General features: G+C 45.6%; 1 protein-coding gene across 1 annotated transcript in view; it reads left to right on the top strand.

Moving 5' to 3' along the window:
- CHD3 (chromodomain helicase DNA binding protein 3) overlaps positions 1-19,772 on the top strand; it is an 88,211-nt gene that overhangs the window by 3,514 nt on the left and 64,925 nt on the right. The window contains 3 exon segments of the mRNA XM_087946169.1: positions 14,438-14,556; positions 16,127-16,300; positions 18,232-18,353. Of these exon segments, the coding sequence (XP_087802295.1) occupies positions 14,438-14,556; positions 16,127-16,300; positions 18,232-18,353 (415 nt within the window).

The raw sequence follows: 19,772 nt of genomic DNA, 5'->3' as shown, positions 1-19,772 counted from the left end.
GGGTAAAGTAAACTTCACGAGAAGCAAAATAGTTTTCTATCTCATTGGGTTTGTACTTTGGTTCATTTTAGGCCAAGGGCTGCTGGGAATTCTGAGTTGTGGGACTCACCGTAGGAAAGGCTGACCTAACTACAGCTCGACTTATGACCCCAATCGAGCCCAAAATTTCTGTGGCTAAAGTGAGGCGGTCGTTGTGAGTTTCCCCATCCTATGACCTCCCTTGCCATAGTTGTTAAGTGAGACACTGCACTTGTTAATAACACAGTGGTTAAGTGAACGTGGCTTTCTTTTGACTTTGCTTGTCAGATGGTCGCAAAAGGAAATCACATGACCCTGGGTCACTGCAATCTGTCATAAATATGAGTCACTTGGTAAATTTTGATCACATGACCAAGGGGAAGGCTGCATAAGTCGACGGTGTGAAAAATGATCACAAGCCACTTTTTTTCAGGGGTATTGTAACTTCGAATGGTCACTAAATGAATGATTGTAAGTTGAGCACTACCTGTATTGTGAGAAGTGCTTCTTTATTATTTAACTGTCTGCAGTATTGGTGTTACTGTCACGGATAGGCAGTGACATTCTCTCCTTTTTTTTCCTGTCTTTTTTTTATAATACACGTTAACTTACAGAAATTGCGCCCGTGCATTTTGTTGGTTTTATCGATTTGTTGTTTGGTTGATGGCTACAGAAGTCACCAGAGTAGCTTTTCCGATCACAGCCCCGTGGAAGGCTAGAGCCTTTGATTTGTATGTCTGGGCGTATATATAAATATAGATACGCACAGTAATGTTGATGTGCCAGACAACACGTTGATTTAATTATCTGTAAATTGATGGGCTCTTCCTAGGTGGCTTTAACTGCCCCCTGTGACTGGCAGCCCCACATATGAGGGGCTCTTCCTAAGAGGAAAAATGGATTGCTCCTTAAACGTCCCTTCCCAGTTGTGCCTTTGATTTAATGGTGGACCTTCCGTCAATAATTCTCTGCGTTAAGGAATTAGACCGATCCTGTAGACTTAACGGGAAGTTGATCTATAGCGTTGTAGTCTTCCTTCTTTCCTTGGGTTGTTGGGTTATGGATGGCATCCGTTGTTCCATATTATGGAAGAAGACTTGCTGTCAGAATTTAAAAGAAAAAAAAAATATCAGCAGTCTACTGTATTTAGCAGTCTTTTGTGACAAATTGGTGTTGCGGGTGGCAGGGCCCCCTTCCTTGTTGGTGACCTTTCCATTCTACAACCCATTCTCTATTATTTATTGGGTCTCTATTATTTACTGGGATGAAAGCAGCAACTCGAACGTAACTCCTACAAATCCAAGGGGATATTAAAAAAAAGAAAAACTTGTAAATTAGACAACGGTTCCATAACTTGGTAGAATGAATCTGTTGGGCCCTCATTATCCCTACAGTGTGTTAGGCTCCCTTGTTCGTAGTAATGCTTACCACTCTGAGTCTTCAACCGCTGATCTCGCTGTAGAAGCAAATAATAAATGCAAACATTTACATGTTGGTCTTATGAAAAAAACAAAAACTACCCTCAGTCCTTTGATCATGTTTTATCATGGCTTCTTAGTGGCCTGCCTCTAGGGAGGTGGTGTTACTATGATTATATTGCTGAGACCACTCAAGCACAAGGACTGAGCATGGAGGGAGATAGCATACAAGGCATAAGTAGGGATGTGTTAGAGTGAAGTATAAATGGACTCAGAAAGGAACCTGAAAAGTGTGTGTGTGTGGGGGGGAGATTTTGGCTCTCTCAGAAGGAAAAGGAAGGCGGGGGGGGATGCTGCTCAGAGGAGATGGAAGGATAGGAAAGGATGAGGAAAAACAAGAGCTTTTCAGTCTGTAGAGCTTCTCAGTCATATCCAGGTCATGGTGTTGCCCCAAAGGTGCTTTTTCAAGAAGCAACTGGACTTCCTTTGTTTTTTTCTTTTGAAGAGGTTTCACTTCTCATCCAAGAAGCTTCTTCGACTCTGACAGGATAGTGGATAAATAATAGGATAGGCAAATCCTTCCCTTCCCCCACCATTCTGCCAGAGATGAAGAAGCTTCTTGGATGAGAAGCGAAACATCCTCAAAAGAAAAAAAACAAGAAAGAGTTGCCCCTTGAAAAAGCACCTTTGGGAGCTTTTCAATCGCATCTCCGCCTCGGTTTTCTCTCCAAGGAGGACCTTAACTTCAGCTGAACCGTTGATCTAAGGAAGGGAGGGCAACCTCTAGTTAGTAAATAAAGAGAGGATTAAGGGCTGATTGGCTAGCAGGGATGGCTTTTATGTCTCCAGGACAGGCCATGTAACATCCAAGAGCTCATCACTGTGTTTTGGGGGAAATCCTGGGAGTGGGCATAGCATCAGAGGATTAGACTACACAGGGTGGGGGGTGGGGGGAGAGCCAGCTGACTTTATAGGACTATATAGTCCTGGTCCACTGGATGTTACCAGACAAAACTCAGATTACGAAGGCGTTAGATTGGGAATATTTAGAAAACAATGCAGGGAGCCAGCGAGTATTTATCAAACTAAATTTTACTAGTTTAGCTGGCCATAGGAATGGTTTTTATAAAGAAAGGATGGCAGAATAACGGCCTGGAGTACTCAAAGTTGGTTGGAAAAAAAAAAATATCCAATGAATACCGATAATCCTCGATTTAGGACCACAGTGGAGTCCAACATTTCTGAAAGTTGTTAAGTGAATTTTGCCCCATTTGACAACCTTTCTTGCCCACAGTTGTTAAGCAAATCACTGCAACTGTTAAGGTAGTAACCCAGTTGTTATGTGAATCCAGCTTCCGCGTTGACTTTTGCATGTCAGAAAGTCGCAAAAGGGGGAATGATGTGACCTCGGGACGCTGAAACCATCATAAATATGAGTCAGTTGCCGAGCGTCTGAATTCTGAGCACGACACCATTGGGATGCTGCAGTGGTCCTAAAGTGTGAAAAAAAGTCCCTTTTTTCAGCAATGTAACTTTTGAAAAGTCACTAAAGGAACTGTTGTGAGTTAAGGGCTACCTGTACAGGTGACAAGGAAGGATTGAATGGGGCTCTGTCCTAGGTTTCTTGCTGCCCAACATATTTGTCAATGGCTCAGATAAGGAGTTAGAAAATTCAAAATTTTCAGGTGACACAAACTGTGTGCGGGGTGTGTGTGTATGTGTGTAGGGGAGAGGGGGTAGCAAGCATCTTAAAGGACCACATCAAAATTTGGGAAGGTCTTGTCAAGCAGGAGTCGTGAGACAATCCAGCAAGATGAATTTTAACAGGGGCAAATATAAAGCCCTACATTTAGGTAAGATCGAAGGCCCGAGCATGAGTTTATGAAAGCAGATCTGGTGCCAACAATTTAGGACTTTTAGGAATCTGGTTCTTTTTCGTTAACAGAATAGGGGCAAAAGAGACTTCTACACATAATAGGGGATGCTTTAGGCTGCTTAAAGTCGTCCCCACCTTTAGTTTAGTAAAAAAGGTACGTTAAGCCTGTCATATTTGGACGTTATGATAGCAAATTTGGAAAGATTTGAAATACCCGGTTTGTGGTGATCATGTGCTCTGTGAATTTCCCCCCCATTACTGTGTTGGGGGCAAGAAATCTCATCTGCCAAACAGAAAGACTTGACTTTCTTCTCTAGATTGTGAGAACAAACGTCCCTGGTTCCTGTGCAGCTAGGAGAGCTGATGATTGATTTGTTCAATTTCTATCCTGCCTTTTTGGGGTGCACATGATGTTCCCTTCTCTCACAACAACTTTGCGAAGTAGATTAGGATGAGAGAGAGCGAGATTACCCCAAACCCACCCAGGGAGCTTCCAAAAATCGAGGCAGGGTGGCTTGAGCATGCCTTCTCCCTGGTCCTACCCTGTCACCTTAATCTCTATATCACGGTGGCCCTCAGAGGCCAAAAATGGAAGATTGGGGGGTTTTAATTTAGCCCAAAGCTGCATTTTGCAATCTCCAAGGGAGTGGATAATTTTAAGACTTTGTCTGCTGCAACCGCAGTCTGCTTGCTGGCTTCTTCCTGGAAATGTCTTGGTTTATTTTAACTGGTTTTGAAGCTGCCTCTCAGGTGGCAGGTCCGGGTCCAAATTAGGGGGCTGCAGAAATATGCAAATAGTGGCTAAAACTTTTTGTTTTTTCCAGTTCGACACAATTGAAACCAGATTTAGATTGGAAAGGATCTCTGGGCTTTTGAGGAAGAGGGAGGGGGTAGGGTAAGAAAGGAAAGGAACATAGAAAAGAAAGGGAAGGGGAGGTAGGGAAATAGAAAAGGGGAAAGGAAAGATGAAAGAAGGAAGGGAAGGGAAGGGAGGGAAGTGGAAAAGAAAGGGAAGGGGAAGGAAAGGAAATAGAAAAAAGGAAAGAAAGGGAAGGAAGAGAAATAGAAAGGAAAGGAAAGGGGGAAAGGAAAGACAAACGGAAAGGAAGGGAAATGGGAAAGAAGAAAGGAAGGAGGGAAGGAAAGAGCAAAGAAAAGAAAGGGAAAGAGTAAAGAGAAGGGAAAGTGCAAGCAGTGCTCGGTGAATGACAAAATAGGGTCAAGAGCAGAGCCTCTTCAATAAAAGCCAAGCTGCGGTCAGGATGGCACTTCACAACGAAAGTTAGTATAAGCAGGAGTAAGGCCCCTGGTCAAAGTGAGGATGGGACCTGAGAGAAGATTAAAAAAAAAAAAAAGTACCTGCCATTTTTGAAAAAAAAAATTGCAGGAGGCCCCAAATAGCCTAGAGACACTTAAATCTGTCCTCTGCTCTGATTTTCCCAAGCTGCCCCTTAATTCTGGAAGCTAACCTGCTGCAGCCCTTCCTTTCTCTCTGGTCTCTTGCTTCTCCCCACTGCGTAGATTTCTTCCTCCTTCACAATGCCCAGAGGCCGGTGAATCCCGGTGTCAGAGGCCTGTGACCTCACCCAGCTTGTAAGGGTTAGGGTTTGCAACCAGGCCCCGCTGTTCCCCAGCAGGGCTTCTTGCCAGCAGATGCTCTTATGGTCTGGTAACCAGCTGGAAGACAGACAGACAGACAGACAGACAGACACACACACATACACCCCTTTCCTGATCTCAGCAACAGGCTGAAGTTGACAGCTGGCTGTCAGGCTCTTTTGGAAAGCCCATCGGCTGCTTGGGTTCCTTGCCTTCCTTCCTTCCCCTTCGACTGTGGAAAAGGCGCAGAGTTTAAAAACATCCCAGCTGGTTTTTTTTTTCCACGCGATTTTTGAAGACAGAACCGCAAAATCGAGCCTCCCCCCCCAATAAATCTTTCCAAATATGTCACCAAATAGGCCTTTTCCTCCCCTTCTCCTTACCACTCCCTTCGCTGCATGACTTTATTTCTTTATTTATTTCTTTATCCTCACGATTAAAGATTTCTCACTAATGGAAATGGCTGTTATTCTCTCCGCCATTAACTGACACAGATAAAAGGTGCCGTTCTATTATTATTATTATTATTATTATTATTATTATTATTATTATTATTATTATTATTATTATTATTATTATTATTATGCTTTTCAGATTGGCTGCCCATTTTTCTTTTTGGTATCAACTTGAAACATAAAATGCTGTTTGTCTAAGTAGGCTTGGTTTATTATAATTTGCAGTTATGGCTACTCATCTGCATTCCTTCTCTCTCTCTCTCTCTCTTTCTCCCCTCCCCTTCCCATTTCCTCCCCAAATCCTTTGTTAGCTTTATATAATATATATTTTCAAGGTAGGGAGTAGAAATATCACGTGTGTGGAAAATTCTAGTTGATTGCCTGCCAAATATAAGAATAGTCTGCGCATGTGTGCCAATATTATGATTAGAAATGTGGGGGGGGAGAAGCAGGGGAACAAGGAAGCGTGGAAGAAGTAGGCAGAGAAGAAAAAAGATTGATAGATGAATTAGAAATTGACAAGAGTTGTGGGGAGGGGGTGTCTCGTAAAAACCCTCTCCTGATGTATTTCGCGCCCCCCACCCCCCTTTCTGGTATTTTGTCAATTCCATCCCATCAGAAGCAGAACGAAGGTGGCGGTGTAAGAGGGAAATGCAACAAGGTGAAGCTGTTTGGAGGATTCAAGAGATAAATGTATTGTCAGAAAGAGCTAGGGCTGGGCCAAATGCAAAATGTGTGTGCGTGTGCGTGTGTTGGGAGGGAGGGAGGGATGGGAAGTGGATGATGGTGGTGGGGTGGAATGTCATTCATGAAGTTTAAAGGGTTTTTTTTTTTTTTTTGGTTGGGAATCAAGAAGGGGGCGACAAGCTTCGGTTTATCTGCAAGACGCTTCTTTGTGTGTGTTTGTGTGTTTACTTTTTTTTTTTATAACAGCCTCATAATACTTGCTCGGCTGAGTATGAGCAAAGATTGTATTGTAAATGCTTCCCATGCTTCCTCCCTCCCTTCCTTCCTCCCCCCCCCCATTTAAGAGGATGCCTGCAATGGAGCATCGGCTCCTCAGTTGGTTAAGCCCAAAGCTCTGCCTGCCTTAACACCTGCTTTTAATCCGGTGGGGGGGGAGTGTGCTAGGAGATATATTATCCCCCCCACGCCCCCAATTTTCTTGCGGACAGGAAGGCAAGCCACTGTGGCGAGGGGAGAGAGCCCGCATTGTACGGATTGGCTGTTCTCGGCTCTTTGACAAAGAGAGGAGGAGGAGGAGGAGGAGGAGGGGTGCCTGGGGGTACCAGGTCTGAATTAGGACGAGGGGATTGGGGACACAATGCGAGGGTCTCCCTGCAGGCCTGATTTAGCTCCGGGGAGCTCTTTTTTTTTAAAGAGTTTGGCAGGGTTTTCAACTGGGGAGGGGAGGCTGGGGTTGGCATGAGCGAAGCCGCTGGGATATAAAATCGTCATCGGGTTGGGTCGAGGAAGGCACGGGGGCTGGATTGGTACCAAGCCCTATCATCGCTGCTCTGTTTACCCGCCCTGGCTGGGCACAGCCTTCATCTCCCCTGCCACACATGCTGGCTTCATCCTCCTCCTGCCTCCAGTAGGTTTAATCTTTGACCCGAAGGGAGTACCCCTGCAAGGAGCACGAGGAGGGGCAGTTTAGCTCCCCGCCGTCCCCGTTTAGCCTGCGACCTCTTCGGCTTGGCGGTTGGCGCGGGGAGCCAATTAGTGCCAGCTGTGATTTATACAGGAGCCTTATGTGTGTCCTGTGGGTTAAGGAGGCGGGGTGGAAGGAAAAGGAGCGGTTGGCGGGCAAGGTGCAAGACCCCCAACAACACATTTGTGTTGTAGGTCATCCAGCAGACATGGGGTGGCAGCGACTCCCGGCTGCCTGATGGTCTGTCGCAGCGTTGGAGGCTTTCTTTCTTTTTTTTTTTTAAAAAAAATTCTTCCTGTACTTCCTGTGCTGTCGACAGCGTCCCTCTGTCTGGACTGGGACTCATTCATCACTGCCAATTGCAGGAATTTATTTGGAAGGGCTCTAGGCTGCCAGCGTGGGCCAAATCCAGCCATTAAGCAACGCATGATGTGACTTGAGATGGTCCCGGAAGTGAGACAGAGGCAGAAATGTCCTGGGTGACTTTGTGACAAATCTTTGGGGAGGGAAGACTCCTAAATTGGAAACTACTTCTTTTCTTATTTATTTTATTTTATTTATTTATTTATTTGATTTGCCAATTGTTTACAAGATAATAAGTATAAGTGTATACATAGTTGTGAATACATGAAATGGGTACATATAAGAAAAATGGGGGGGGGTTTGACTTTACAGCCTCAATGTATTGATCCTTGCGGGGTCTGCTGTGCGATGGGAATGGCGTCCTTCCGACCTAAGTTATCAGGCAGCTGCCCCAGGAGCTCGTTTTTTCTGTGAAGGAGGGTTGTAACTTAAGGAAGGAAATACTTAGCGTGGGAGAAGTTGGTCTAGGATCTCCCCTGCTTGAGCAGGGGGCTGGACTAGAAGACCTCCAGGGTCCCTTCCAGCTCTACTCTGATTGAGTTATTGATTGAAGTAGTGGCAACCCTCGGCTTACAACGTTCATTTAGTGACTGAAGTTAACAAGGGCACTGAGAAAATAGTGACCTAGGACCATTTTTTCAGACTTACAACCGTTGCAGCATCCCTGGGGCCACGTGATCAAAATTGAGACGTTTAGCAACTGGCATATACTTATGACGGTTTCCGTGTTGCATGATCCCCCTTTGTGACCTTCTGGCAAGCAAAATCCATGGGAAAGCCACATTCATTTTTAACGATTCACTTAACCATTGGGGCAAGAAAGGTCATAACATGGGGCAAAATCCGCTTAACAACTGTCTGGGTTAACAGTGGAAATTTTTTTACTCCGATGTGGTCGTAAGTTGAGGACTGCTGGTGTTTTTATGTCAAATAGGTTCTTTTAGTACCAGGCAACACAATGGGGATAAAACTGTTTTTTTTTCTTCCTGGATAGTTGGTGGTAGCTCATGTTGCTGGGATTCAATGCTGAATTTTGGGGCCACGATCCCCAATATTTTTGGGGCTGCAGGAGAAGAGTTTGAGCATGGCCTGTACTTGCCAAGGCTATTCAGGTCCAGATTAAAGAATGGGCCATGCAATCTAAAGTGCAGTTTAAAGACTTTGAGCCTTCCTGGTACATAACTCTCTGGGTTTGAATTATAATTAAAATTAGAATAACAGAGTCGGAAGGGACCTTGGAGGTCTTCTAGTCCAACCCCCTGCCCAAATAGGAGATCTTGTACAATTCCAGACAAATGGTTGTCCAATCTCTTCTTAAAAACCTTCCAGTGATGAAGAACCCACAACCTCTGGTGGCAAGCTGTTCCACTGGTTAATTGTCCCCACTGTTAGGAAGTTTCTCCTCAGTTCTAGGTTGCTCCTCTCCTTGGTTAGTTTCCACCCGTTGCTTCTTGTCCTGCCCTCAGGTGCTTGACTCCCTCTTCTTTGGGAAAGCCCCTGAGATGCTGGAACACTGCTATCATGTCACCCCGAGTCCTCCTCTTCATTAAACGAGACATACCCAGTTCCAGCAACCGTTCTTTATATGATTATTAAGATGTGTTGTAAATTCTCCCTTTATGCTCCATTGATGGAGTATAAATGAGGTGGGACCCTTCTCATTTGGTGCTGATTACAGGTGGGACTTTGCTTCCTTTAGATTCTAGATCAGAGTTTCCAAACTTGGTGACTTTTGAAGACTGGCCAGCATGAGAAATCCTGGGAGTTGAAGTCCGCAAGTCTTTAAAAGTCGCCATATTTGGAAACTCCTACTCTAAATTAAGACTTGTGTAGTAATTTTACATGGGACATATAAATAGTCCTCAAAGAGTGGCGCAGTGGCTTAGAGCTGGTGCTCTCGCCTCACAATCAGAAGGCTGTGAGTTTGATCCTAGGTAGAGGCAGATATTTCTCTCTCTGGGCACACTGAGAATATATCTGCTGAACAAAACTCCGCTCTGGTGACAGGAAGGGCATCCGGCCAGTAAACAGACTGCTAGCTCCATTCAGTTGCCCAGACTTTACCCTGATGCAAGGGATTATGGGGTCGTTAAAAGAAGGTGATGATGATATAAATAGTCCTCAACTTATGACTGGTTGTTTAATGAACATTTGGGGTTATGGCTCAGAAAGGATGCTTTTGGGATTGTAAAGTGTTTCTCGTCCTTAAAATGATCCCCTCCTTCAACATAACCCCATGTTTGTTGCTTGGCAACCGGCTTCACATTTACAACTTTTGCAGTATCCCACAGTCATGTGACCGTCATTTGTGATGCTCTTTGCCAGTTCCCGGCATTTTGGAGGATGGGTTGGCGCTTAACGACTGTTTGATTTGCTTAGCAACTGTGATTCGGATTTATGACTATTTGATCTGCTTAACGGCCTCTGTTTAAAAAAAAGGGTCCAGTCATATGGTTGCCTCAACTTAAAATGCTTTTCGTCACGACGGCTTACGACAGGACCTCCGGTCCCAAAGGCGGTTGTAAGACAAGGACTACCTGTAGAAAGAATACTTGGACGCTGCGCAATGGAGAGGAGCGGTCATATTTCTCCTGTATATAATGTCATATTCCCAGCAGGCGGTGAATTAGCACATCAGAGCTCAGTCGTAATTTATTCAGTGTTCCAGTTTAACTGTGAGAGGGACGCAGGGATGTGATCAGCCACTTGAGTCTGAAGCTGGTCCCTTGCTTAAATCATTTAGGTAAATTAAATACAGCGTGATCTCAGCCCTTGGGCGGCTTTTCTCAATCTTAGCAGCTAGAAGACGGGTCGATTCCAACTCCCAGAATTCCCCAGCCGGCTTTCAAACTTAACAACTGCCTCGCTCGGCAGTGGAAATTTTGGGCTCGGTTGTGGGTCATAAGTCAAGGACCACATGTCTATGGGGATTCTCAGTCATCCCGGTCACGGTTGTCCGAAAGATGCTTTTTTCCAAGAGCAACTGGACTTTCTTGGTTTTTGCTGGAAGACGTTTCACTTCTCATCTAAGAAGCTTCTTCAGTTCTATAAATAGAAATCCTTCCATTTGCCACCCTTCATTCAGAATTGAGGAAGCTTCTTGGATGAGAAGTGAAACCTCTTCAAGTAAAAATGAAGAAAGTCCAGTTGTCTTTGGAAGAAAAAGGACTTTAGGACTCCCCGTTAGGACTCCCTGTACAGCAAACTGATCCCCAGTTTGGAAGGAGAAAGGAAGAGCAGAACTAAAAAAAGGTTTTTATCTAGTACCCCATATGTGACTTCATTTTTAATAATCTAGATTTATTTACAGGTAGCCCTTGACTTAACAAACAGTTCATTTAGTGACCATTCAAATTTAATAATTATTTTATTCACTCTCCTATAATATAGAGATATGAAATAATATCAGATTTCATTTTTTTTCTGGCTTTACTTTGTCCTGATCATGCTTTTTGGGAATACAGGCAGTCCTCGACTTACAACAGTTCATTTAGTGACTGTTTAAAGTTACAACAGAACTGCAAAATGGGACTTACTTTTACACTTCTACACTTAACGACCGTGGCAGCATCCACATTCATGTGATCAAAATTCAGATGCTTGGCAACTGGTTCCTATTTATGACAGTCACAATATCCCAGAGGTCACTCGATCCCCTTTTATTTTATCCTATCCTATCCTATCCTATCCTATTTTCTATTCCTATTTTTTTCTATTATTTCATATTCTATTCTAGGGTCCTCAGAGGCACTCTAGTCCAACCCCCTGCACAAGCAGGAGATCCTATACAGGTGTTCCTTGAGTTGTGACCACAACTGAGTCTCAATTTTCTTCCGCTAAGTGAGACCAGTTTTACAACCTTTCTTGCCAAAATCGTTAAATGAATCGCTGCCCTTGTCAAAGTCAGTAACAAGGCTGTTAAGTGAATTTGATTTCCATGCTGACTTCGCTTGTCGGAAGGTTACAAAAGGGGATCACCGTGATCCTGGGATGCTGCGACCTTCATAAATATGAGTCAGTTGCCAAGCTGCCAAATTTTGATCACATGACCCATGGGCATGCCGCAATGGTCGTGTGAAAAAATGGACCTCAAGTCACTTTTTCAGTGCCGTTGTAACTTTCAGTGGTCAGTGTCTATGGAGATTCTCAGTCATCCAGGAAAAAAGCATCCAAAGGTGTTTTTGCAATAGGCAACTTTTTGTACGGTCACTAAATGAACAGTTATAAGTGGAAGACTACTTGTGCCATTTCAGATACAGGGCTGTCCAAATCTCTATACCTACAACTTCTGGAGGAAGTCGTTCCACTGATTAGCTGTTCTCACTGTCAGATTGGGCTTTGATGTCATTTCTCCCTCTGACAGCCCCATGTTGTGGGTTCTTCTGAACTGGCTGACTTCAAATTGTAAATGTCTAAGGAGATCATCAACCATCCATGTCACAGTTGTCCCAAAAATGCTTTTTCAAGAGGCAACTGGACTGTCTGGTTTTTTTTCCTTGAAGACGTTTCACTTCTCATCCCAGAAGCTTCTTTAGCTCTGACTGGATGGAGGGGAATGGAAGGATTTATGCTCCTTGCAGATAATTGGTCATTTGCGTCCTTTTAGAGGGTCGTTGAGGCCACTTGGAGGTTTACCTGTGTCCTCATAGCCACCCGATTAATGCAAAGGGGGTGTGGAGTCTTGGAGCTGCTGCTGAAAGGAGCTGGGTTGTGGAGCTGTGCTTTCTGCAGGGTGCTTTCTACCCTGTGTCATTTCACCGTTGAACCCAGGTGCAGACATCTCATCCCCACAGACAAACCTCCAAGTGGCCTCAAGGTCCCTCTAAAAAGAATGCAAATGATCAGCTGTCTACAAGGAGCAAGAACCCTTCCCTACCAGCATCCACTCAGAGCTGAAGAAGCTTCTCGGATGAGAAATGAAACGCTTCTTTCAAAGAAAAGAAAAAACAAAACAAAACAGAAAGTCCAATTGCCTCTTGGGGAATTAAAAAAACAAAAACAAAACCCTTTGGTTCCAGTTGTAAACCACAGCATCTCTGGCTCGCTCGGAAGCTTGGTTTTGTTAAGCGTTGACAGCAGGTGATGGATGGGCGCTTCCGATTTGGGGTGGGGGAAACTTATTACCAACGTTGGGGATGCCCCACATTAATCACAGCTGGGTTAACGGCCGAGGCTCCCTTGTCTCCTCCCCCCGGCCCATTTTGTCTTGGTTGAGGCGACAAGAAATCGCTGGAGGCGGCCCAGAGTCTGCAGCATCTAATTACCGCCGAGGTAGCTGTCCTGCGATATTAAGGAGTCGCTGGCGTGTGCGGTTCGCCACCGCCGTCGATACAAGCCTTTCCTCCGTGCGCGGAGGGGAGAGCAGGAGGTTACAAAGCTGTCGGAGGAAAAAAAAAAAAAACCTCCCCGGGTGGGTGGGGGGGGATTAATGGCCTCTCTTCCATCTTTAATACGGTGAAGTCATTTCTGCGGCTGTGAGACGGAGTTGCTTCTGATTTACAACAATGGGCGATGAGAGGGGAGTTGGCCCCGGTGGCTCCTATTAAGGAGTGATGTCCTGTTGCCACGCCTGCAGCATTCAAGGGACCGGCCTGCTGCTTGCGACTCTCCACGCTTCTGCCAGGCCTTGGGAAATTGGAATCCTGACCCCTTTCTAGAGATCATCGTGTTGCTAAGTACATTTTTCGTCATCCCCCCCCCCCAGTACGGGGGTTCTAGTCCATCTGGCCATAATAAGCCTAGGAGGCATAGGAGAAGGAGTTTGGGGTCTCTTCCAAGCTCTACAAAGTAGTGTCAAGAATAAAAAAACACCCATGAAAAAGCGGAAATAGTAACCCAACTTGTCTGGATTAGGCTGACAACGCAGGATTTGAATAGAGGAGAACACTCAGGGTGGAATGGTGGGGTCCTTGGCAGTCCGAGCTGGGTCGTTTCCTTGAGCGGCCCAGCTAAGGAACATCATTGGTGGCAGAAGGATTTGTGGAATGGATGAAGGAGAAGAAGGGGGGGAGGAGGAGGAGGAGGAAGGTAACTATGGGGTCCTTGGGGCTGTGTGAAGTTGGTGGCTTTCTCGGAGACGTTTCATGATCCGACTATGTGACATCATCAATGCTGCAAGCAGTGGTGGGATTCAAATGTTTTTACTACCGGTTCTGTGGGCGTGGCTCGGTGGATGTGGCTATGTGAGTGAGTGGGTCAAAGGAGAGAACCTCACTTTCACAATGCTTTTGGAGCAGGGGTTTGGACTGGATGACCTCTGAGGTCCCTTCCAGCCCTGGATTGCTTTGCTGTTTCAAAACATCCTCTGAAGCTGCGTCTAATGCCAGGGTTTGTGGTCCTTCCTTCCTCTCCTTTTTCTCTCCCTCCCTCCCTCTATTCATCCATCCATCCATCCATCCATCCATATCTTTCACTTTCCCTTCCCTCTTTCTCCCTCTCTCCCTCTCTTGTTTCTTTTTCTTTCTCCCTTCCCTCCTTTCTTTCTTTCCTTTTCTTTCTTTCTCCCCTCCCTCCCTCCCTCCCTCCCTTCCCTAAGGGGAGTGGGGTTTGTGGAGAGGAGGAGGAGGAGGAGGAAAAGGAAGAGGAGGAGAACTGTGGGGTCCTTGGTGGTCTCTGAGATTGGTCATTTCCTTGCAGACGTTTCATGACCCAACTGGGTAACCACATCAGTGCTAGAGGGGAGTGGGGTTAATCAGCACCGATGATGTTCCCCAGTTGGGCCACGAAACGTCTGCAAGGAAACCCCCAAACTCGAGAGACCACCCGGGAAACTTCCTCTCAGAGGAAGTCTCAACCTTCCCGTGCTGCTCTTCCCCGCCTGGCCCTTATCCGCGCTGTGGTGTGAGTGGCAGCGGGAGGGAGGGAGGAGGGAGGGTTGGCGGCCAGGCTCCAAGAGGGGCCACTTGCCCCTCGCCGCCCCGTTGAGCCCGGAAGTGGCACTGAAGCGGTCTCAAAGCAGGCGAGGGGATCCTTTCCCCTTCTGTCTCTCTCTTTTTGTTGTTGTGGTTGTGGTTGTTGACACGAGGGGATCCTTTCCCCCCCTTGTTTTGTATTCCAGACAACGAAGAGGAGGATTTGTGCAGCTTAGAGAGTCCCCTTGTCGTCAAGAAGAAGAAACGAGGGCCGAAAAAGCAGAAGGATAACAAGCCGGGGAAACCCAGGAAGCGCAAAAAATTAGTAAGTCCTTCCAGCCAAGCCTTTCCTCTTCCGTGCGGACCCCATAAGCTCGTGTCGTCCTTGCTGATTGGGTACTTCGGTGAGGAATCCATGACGTAAAGCCAATTCACCCACAGAATTTGGACTCCTTTAGCTGTGTCCAGGTAGAAGAGAACAATTTTGGGGGGTAGGGGGGTAGGGAGAATGGAAAGCTTGGCTTGGCCCATCCACGGCAGGATTTCTGGCCTTTGTTTTCACCCAGGAATAAACTCACGGGGGAGTTGGGCCTCGCGTTGTGCCAGTGATGCTTCAAATTGGTTCAAAATGCGGCTCAGAGTTGTGCCAGCCTAGATTTGAGTCTGTGTCGCCTCCCTTGTGGGAGCCAGTTTCCTTCCAGGCCCCCATTCAAGCTCCTGGTGGTCCCTGGGAGAAGAGGGTCCTTCAAATAACCTGGCCCCAGACCACTTTTCCCAGTTACATCGATGTGACCCAGCAGAGCAGGGAGCCAGGGGATGTTAGGGGTCCCCTCTCTTGAGGGGGTCCACCTGGTGGGATCCAGGAGAAGGGCCTTGTCCGTGTTGGCTCCCTCCCTGCAGAGATAAGATTGCCCCCCTGCATCGATGCTCTCTTCCAAGGCCTGGAGACCCCAGAATTACACCCTCAAGGGGTTAGTACAGTTGCTGCTGCCTGGAGGGTTTATTGGTGTTTTTTTTTTTTGTACCAGGGTGTTGTATTTGCAAGCCCCCTCCCGGAGTCACCAAGAGTGACTTCAGCAGCTATGTAAACGCTCCTAATAAATAATAAATAATGTTGTTCTTGAGAAGGTTCTGGCTGGATCAGAGGCATAGCGAATGGATGAAACAGCAAAAATAACCTGCCTTTTTCCTTTTTAATGACACAATGGCCCCAAGTAAAATCTGTTCTTAATACCTGGCCAATAAAGAATTCCATTCCATCCCCTTCTATTCTCTTATTTTCTATGTTCAATTATGTTCTATTTATTGTATTCTATTTATTCCATCCCATCCCCTTCTCTGTTCCATTCCGTTCCATTCGTTCACGCTTAGAACTATGCATCGTGTCGTTTTTATTGTTTTAAGGGGTTTTTAAGATTTTTATATTGTAATATATGTTTCTGAAGAGGGGTGGCTATAGAAATCAGCCAAACAAATAAATATCTGTGTAGACCAGGGGTGGGGAACAGTGGCCCCTTTACAACCTGTGGACGTAGACGCATGGCATGCTCAGGAATTATGTGAATCTTTCCCCACTCCTGGTGTAGAGTGATAGAAACCCTTCAGAGTTTCTTACCCTCAGCCAAAGTCGGCCCAGAACTCCTCTTTGCCATAAAAGCTTTTCTGCATCTCCTCTTCACATTGACAAAAAAAAAAAACACCCAACAACACCCCCAATTGTTTTATTTGTTTGCCAAGTCATTATGTCGCAATGAAATTATGACACAATGGGGCGACTGTGGTCCTGGCACGGGGGCTTCTCTGTGCTCAGCAGGGAGGCCCGTCCTTAATTAACGCTAACGATCTCGCTTACTTTGGGTTCTGGGTTGTTAGCTTTTGTTGTTTCCTCTTGGCAGGTCAGTGAGGATGAGTTTGAGTCCGACCGAGAGGAGTACCGGGCCAAGTCGGAGAGCGGTGGCAGTGATTATGGAGGCGTGGGGAAGAAGAAGCGGCGCAAGCATCGGGAGAAGAAAGAGAAGAAGACCAAGCGGCGGAAAAAGACAGAGGAAGACGGAATGCAAAAGCCAAAGGTAAGAAGGTCTCTGGGCCTCGGAGACCCAGTTTCCTCCTTCGTGGCTGATGGACTAGTGAAAGGTCCAGGTCAACAGCTGTGTTGTCCGCTACTTGTAGTACAAGAATCTTCCCAGACCGCTCACCTTCCCTTGGAAAAAGACAGATAGGCTAATGCCTCTTGCCACTACGCTAGTTCCCTGCTTGACTCCTCCTCCTTGCCTTGTCGGGCATTCCCCAACATGTACAAGAGCAATTAGCTTCAGGCTGGAGAGGGGTTAGGGTTAGGATCGAACCTCTGCTGATCCCTGACTTTTCTCCTAAGCTGCAAAACAAAAGAGGCCAAAGCCCTCTCTCTCTCTCTCTCTCTCTCTCTCTCTCTCTCTCTCTCTCTCTCTCTCTCTCTCCCTCTCTCCCTTCCTTTCTTTCTCCTTCCTCTCATCTCCCTTCTTTCCTTCTAACCTTTCTTCTTCCTTCCTTCCTTCCTTCCTTCCTTCCTTCCTTCCTTCCTTCCTTCCTCTCTTCTTTCTTTCTTTCTTTCTTTCTTTCTTTCTTTCTTTCTTTCTTTCTTTCTTTCTTTCTTTCTTTCTTTCTTTCTTTCTTTCCTTCCTTCCTTCCTTCCTTCCTTCCTTCCTTCCTTCCTTCCTTCCTTCTTCAAAATGAAAATCCTTCCTTCTTTCCTTCCTTCCTTCCTTCCTCTCATCTCCCTTCTTTTCTTCTAACTTCCTTCTTTATTTCTAACCTTTCTTCTTTCTTTCTTTCTTTCTTTCTTTCTTTCTTTCTTTCTTTCTTTCTTTCTTTCTTTCTTTCTTTCTTTCTTTCTTTCTTTCTTTCTTCCTTCCTTCCTTCCTTCCTTCCTTCCTTCCTTCCTTCCTTCCTTCCTTCCTTCCTTCCTTTCTTCCTTCTTCAAAATGAAAATCCTTCGTTCTTTCCTTCCTTCCTTCCTCTCATCTCCCTTCTTTCCTTCTAACTTCCTTCTTTACTTCTAACCTTTCTTCTTCCTTCCTTCCTCTCTTCTTCCTTCCTTCCTCTCTTCTTCCTTCCTTCCTTCCTTCCTTCCTTCCTTCCTTCCTTCCTTCCTTCCTTCCTTCCTTCCTTCCTTTCTTCTTCAAAATGAAAATCCTTCCTTCTTTCCTTCCTTCCTCTCATCTCTCTTCTTCCCTTCTATCTTCCTTCTTTACTTCTAACTTCTTTCTTCTCCTCCCTTCTTTCCTCCCTTCCTTCCCTCCCTCCCTCCCTTCTTTCTTTTTCCTTCCTCTCACCTCCCTTCTTTCCTTTTATCTCTCTTCCTTCTTTACTTTTTTCTTCTTCCTTTCCTCCCGCATTCTATCTTTTCCTCCCTTCCTTCCTTTCTTCTTCAAAATGAAAATCCTTCCTTCTTTCTTTCCTTCCTTCCTCTCATCTCCCTTCTTTCCTTCTAACTTCCTTCTTTACTTCTAACCTTTCTTCTTCCTTCCTTCCTCCTTCCTTCCTTCCTCCTTTCTTTCTTTCTTTCTTTCTTTCTTTCTTTCTTTCTTTCTTTCTTTCTTTCTTTCTTTCTTCCTTCCTTCCTTCCTTCCTTCCTTCCTTCCTTCCTTCCTTCCTTCCTTCCTTCCTTCCTTCCTTCCTTCCTTCCTTCCTTCCTTCCTTCTTCAAAATGAAAATCCTTCCTTCTTTCCTTCCTTCCTCTCAATCTCTCTTCTTCCCTTCTATCTTCCTTCTTTACTTCTAACTTCTTTCTTCTCCTCCCTTCTTTCCTCCCTCCCTTCCCTCCCTTCCTTCTTTCTTTTTTCCTTCCTCTCATCTCCCTTCTTTCCTTTTATCTCTTCTTCCTTCTTTACTTCTTTCTTCTCGTTCCATTCCTCCCTCGTTCTATCTTTTCCTCCCTCCCTTCTCTCTCTCTCCTCTGTCTCCTTCTCTCCTTTGCTCTTGGAGGGATACCCTGAGCATTTCTTATCCTCTTCCTTCGAAGGTGGACCAGAAGTCCTCGGCCCAGCTGCTCATGACTTGGGGCCTGGAAGACGTCGACCACGTTTTCACTGAGGAAGACTATCACACCTTGACAAACTACAAAGCCTTCAGCCAGTTTATGAGGTGGGTTCTTGAATATCAGCCGGGGTGGGCAGGCTGTGGGGGAGGCGAGGAGACCCCACCCAGCAGGCTTTAAAATTAACCCCCCACCTTCTCCCCAACTAAAACTCTGGTCTAGGTCACGCCTGGAAATAACTTGGGTAGTCATCGTTCTGCCACTATTGGCTTAGCAGCCCCTTGAAGTTAACGAAGCCATTGAAAAAAAGGGACTCAGGACCAGTTTTCACACTTGATGACCAAGTCAGGCTCTGCGTGGTCATGTGATCAGAATGAGGGCCCTATGTATGACGGTTGCAGCATCCTGGGGTCATGTGATCACCATTTGTAGCCTTCCCAGGCGGCTTCGAACAAGCAAAGTCAATGGGAGAAGCCTGCTTCACTTAACGATTGCACGGTTCACTTAACGACTGCGGTGATTTGCTGAACCGTGGCAAAATAAGGTCGCAAAATGGGGGCAAAGCTCACTTAACAGCTGTCGGACTCTAGTAACAGAAGTTTGGAGGGTCGGTTGTGCCTGTAAGTCAAAGGACCTGTTTCCTACAGACCTCCCTGATTGAATCGTTACACTTTATTCATTTATTTAGAGCGCTTTTTGGTTGCCTCTTGAAAAAGAGGTCACCTTAAGAAAAAGAGTCAGGGTAAAAATCGTGGTTTTATAAGGATCCTTGGGTTAAAAACACACATCCACTCGAACACACCTCTTACAACTCCTAGTCCCCCCCCCAATAGATGAGACATGGCCTTTTTGTGCAGGGGGATCCATCTATCTATTCGTCCCTCTCTCTATCTCTTTTTCTCATCCATCTATCATCTACCTACCTACCTATCCCTCTACCATCTGTCCGTCCATCCATCCATCCCTCTCTCTCTCATCTATTGATTTATTGTATTCCATCTCTCTTTCTCTTGTCTGTCTGTCTTATCTGTCTTTCCATCCATCCATCCATTGATCATATCTATTTCTCTTTCTCTCATCTATCGATCGATCTATTGTATCCATCTATCCATCTCTCTCTCATCTGTCCATCCATCCATCCATCTATCTGATCTATTGTATCCATCTCTCTCTCCCATCGGTCTGTCCGTCTGTCCATCTATCTGTATCTATCTACTGATCTATTGTATCCATCTCTCTCTCTCTCCCATCTGTCTGTCCGTCCGTCCATCTATCTGTATCTATCTATTGATCTATTGTATCCATCTCTCTCTCTCTCTCTCTCCATCTGTCTGTCCGTCCGTCCATCTATCTGTATCTATCTATTGATCTATTGTATCCATCTTTCTCTCTCCCATCTGTCTGCCTGTCCGTCCATCCATCCATCCATCCAATCTAATCTATTGTATCCATCTCTCTTCTCTCCCGTCCATCCATTCATATCTATCTATCTATCTATCTATCTATCTATCTATCTATCTATCTAT

This window comes from Notechis scutatus, chromosome Z, assembly GCF_049901735.1.
Source record: "Notechis scutatus isolate UNSWTSFEM ecotype Mainland chromosome Z, rNotScu1.2, whole genome shotgun sequence".
NCBI lineage: Eukaryota > Metazoa > Chordata > Lepidosauria > Squamata > Elapidae > Notechis > Notechis scutatus.
Note: the sequence above shows the minus strand (reverse complement) of the source record. Positions and strands in the feature narration are given on the sequence as shown.